Raw genomic sequence first — 3820 nt, 5'->3', positions numbered from 1 at the left:
AGAAAGAAAGAAAGAAAGAAAGAAAGAAAGAAAGAAAGAAAGAAAGAAAGAAAGAAAAAAAAAGAAAGAAAGAAAGACACATAGTTTATTAAGGCCACAGGTATTGGGTTCTATGGTCAATATCAGAGCTTAGTGGAAGGAAATTCATTAGGAAGGAACACCAGAAACCAGGAAATCCTGAAGAATCCACTCCATTCATCCAAGGTAACAAAAATAAGGATGTTCACATCAAGACAGATTTTTGAATTTCATCAAATTCTTAAAAGCAACTATTGAATAGTTGTTGGGATATAAATGTTTTCATATTGCAATAGGTCCCTTTAATTTTTAAACAAGCAATTTTGTGATATGATATGAAATATGCTTCAAAAAATCCCAGGCAGGGCAGAGGGAAGGATGAAACTATATATCCCTTTACGATGTAATGCAACTAGATCGAGTTGACAACTGTTAGAGCTGGGTGATATCCCTACTTGATAAGACCCTATATTATATTACCTACTTTATATGTTTGAAATTCTCCAAAACAGTTTTAAAATGTTAAGGACATTTAAAAATTCTTCTAAAACATAATCTCAGAGAAAAAAAGGGCAGTTCTTTAAGCTGAGCAAATTCAGCTTCATAGGAATGTTCACTCTATTTCACAATGGAACACTGAATGTTTTTCATGAACCAACTAGCATTTTTTTTTTTATTTATTTGAGACAGAAAGACAGAGATAGCGACAGAGATAGCAAAGTGGGAGGAGAGGGAAAAGCAGGCTCCCGGCTGAGCAGGACTTGGGGGTCGAGCCCAGGACCCCGGGATCATGACCTGAGCTGAAGGCAGACGCCCAACCAACTGAGCCATCCAGACACCCCGAACCAACTAGCATTTTTGAAGCCCTGCTCTAGGAGATAGTTTGCTGACTGGAAAGATCCTCGCACCTATAATCTTGCTCAAGATTGGTCTGAACACTTCATTTTATACCAAGAGAAGTTACTCTATTTTCCAATACTTACTGAAAAACAAGACTGGAGGAACCTCCCCTTTCCCTATTAAAGGAAGAGAAAGTTACTACCAAACAGGAAACGTCTCAGTTCACCCATATGAAGTGATCAAAGGAAGATGGAAAGACAAGCTCACCTGGCTTTATCTCCAATGATAGGGTGAGTTTCATATCATTGAACCACCCCTTGTGCTCAACACGGCAGCAGTACAGACCCCTATCAGTCTGGGCCACGTTCTCTATGGTCAAAGACACGTTCCCTCCTAAAATGTTTCCCTTTAGCTTATAACGCGGGTGCTTCTGAACAGTGACATGGGATCCATCCGTCCAGACCACTTCATCTGAGCAATGGGACATGGGACACGGCCCCCGGCCCCAGCACATGGCTGTGACTCCATTAGCTGTTGAGTAGGTGCAGGGTAGCATGGCGGAATGACCCACCACTCCGGTCACTTGAGTGTGAGAAACTACAGCATCTGTAAATAAAGAGAAAACAGAGCATGAGGCCTCAGTCTTTCAATTTTACATGTATTTTCACTTTTTTCTTTTTACACGGTTTATTTCATTTGTAATGATAGGACTCTGTATCTTCAGTTTAAAAAATTATAAGCATTTTTACATTAACATATTCTTTAAAAGCATTATTTATTTTATATTTGTAGATAAAATAGAATTTAAACTTTTTTTCTGTATTTAGGAATAGCAGAGACATCTAAGAGAGAAATTACCAAGACAAAGGGCAGCAATATTTTCAGTCTCTTGATGAACATGGCCAAATTTCTTTCTAAAAGGTTTGAACCAAATGACACTCCAATAATACATGAGTGTGTATTTCATTCTGTGTCTGACAGTTATATATATGCTTATTAAATAGGTAATACATACATGTGGCTTTCCCCCTCCCCCAGATTCAGTCACTGTCTCAATTAAAATATGTTTGAAAAATTCTATTGCATTTAAAGTTTTAATTCTTATTACAACTTTTTAAACTGCTATTGCAAGTGAAGTCACCTCACACCTCTCTTATAAGAAAAGCAGAGCTAATGCTTTGTTTAAAGTATTATTGGCTTTCATTTGCAAGAACATGGATGGAGCTAGAGAGTATATATAATGCTAAGCAAAATAAGACAGTCAGAGGAAGACAAATACCATACGATTTTACTCATATATGGAATTTAAGAAACAAAATAAATGAACAAAGGAAAAAAAGAGAGAGTGAGAAAGCAAGAGAGATGAACCAAGAAACAGACTCTTAACTATAGAGAACAAGCTGATGGCTACCAGAGGGAAGGTGAGTGAAGGGATGGATGAAATATGTGATGGGGATTAAGAGTACACTTATCATGATGAGCACTGTGTAACGTACAGAAACGCTGAATCACTATATTGTACACCCGAAACTAATATAACACTATGTTAACTATATTGGAATTAAAATAAAAAACTTAATTTAAAAAAGTATTATTGATTTAAAGGCAGAAGTCTAGTAAACTCTTCAGAAATCAACTTTTAGAAAATGGGTTTCTAGGGGCGCCTGGGTGGCTCAATAGGTTAAGCATCCGACTCTTGGTTTCTGCTCCAGTCATCATCTCAGGGTCATGAGATCGAGCCCTGCATCAGGCTCTGCACTCAGGGAGGAGTCGGCTTGAGATTCTCTCTCTCCCTCTGCGCCCCCCCCCCCGCTCACACACTCTCTCTCTAAAATAAATAAATAAATAACATCTTTTTTAAAAAAAGAAAAGAAAATGTGTTTCTAATACTTCTAGGAGGAGCTGAGGTTTACCAGGGGTTTTAGGATCAGTCCAAAAAAATCCAATAGGGACCCCTTCTCCTAAGTATATAACAGCCCCACAATTGAGCAAGGCCCACTTTCCCCGTGAAAAGAGAGAATTGAAAAATACTCGATCATGTACTAAATAATGCCACTTAAAAAATAAAACAAGAAGTCTCTTCTGGAACAGTGGCATGAAAACCCTATAGTGCCAAATGCAGTCAAGGTAGCCCTTAAAAGAAATTGGAAATTCACCAATCACTCATATTTAGTAATGCTATGACTTTGGGAAACGCTTTGGGAATAAAAATGGTCATTGTTACATAAAATTAGAAAATGACTTTTTCACTGAATTCTTATAATATTTCATTTTGCCTAACATCATTTTTGGATTATAAATATAATAATATGCTAATCATAAAAATCAAGTTATACAAGTTATAATAAGAAATGAACTTTCCCCCATAATCTGACTTTTGGAGATTATTGTTTTTAAAATTTCAGATTACGTCAATTCCTAACTTTCCCCTCTATCTCATGGAATGCTTGAACTAAAATATTTTTAAAAGAGATTGTTGCACATCATTTTTTAAAAATCAAAAGATGGTGAAGGACTGGTCTCCTTTCCATCTTAGTCCAGTCTCTTCTCCCCATCCCCTCCCACCCATGCTAACACTGTTACTATGTTTTACATACACTTGAGTAGTCCATGCTCACAGGGCTATCTACCCACCCCTTTTTGTTTGTTCGTTCAAACACAAATGGCAAGATATGATACACTGTTCTGCATTGTGCCTGGTTCATTTACCCATGGATTTTGCAATTCATAGCATTTAAGCAATTTATTTGAGTAAGACTTAGCCTGGTTCTTTGCTCACTAGCTGACCCACTAGCTTCCACCAAAGCCCAAGCACATCCATCTTCCTACACTACACTCACACATCTACACTCTCCCATCCTCAGGACTTCCAGATCCCAGCCCACCTATTCACTTACCTGTCAGAAGTAGTATGAAGCTGGAGATGGTTACCCAAGGTTGCATGATGGTCAAGGCCTGAAAG

At 37.7% G+C, this 3820-nt stretch overlaps 1 protein-coding gene across 5 annotated transcripts in view; it reads right to left on the bottom strand.

The window, feature by feature from the left end:
* The window catches only part of HAVCR1 (hepatitis A virus cellular receptor 1), a 17833-nt gene extending 14013 nt beyond the window's left edge, over positions 1-3820 (bottom strand). For all 5 annotated transcript variants that reach the window (XM_021697362.1, XM_021697371.1, XM_021697379.1 and 2 more), the window contains exons 1-2: positions 3756-3820; positions 1126-1464 (exon numbers count right to left, since the gene is read on the bottom strand). In XM_021697362.1, coding sequence (XP_021553037.1) covers positions 1126-1464; positions 3756-3801 — 385 coding nt within the window. In that variant the 5' untranslated portion in view covers positions 3802-3820. The remainder of the gene's footprint in view (positions 1-1125; positions 1465-3755) is intronic.

Source organism: Neomonachus schauinslandi, chromosome 7, assembly GCF_002201575.2.
Source record: "Neomonachus schauinslandi chromosome 7, ASM220157v2, whole genome shotgun sequence".
NCBI classification, from domain to species: domain Eukaryota; kingdom Metazoa; phylum Chordata; class Mammalia; order Carnivora; family Phocidae; genus Neomonachus; species Neomonachus schauinslandi.
Note: the sequence above shows the minus strand (reverse complement) of the source record. Positions and strands in the feature narration are given on the sequence as shown.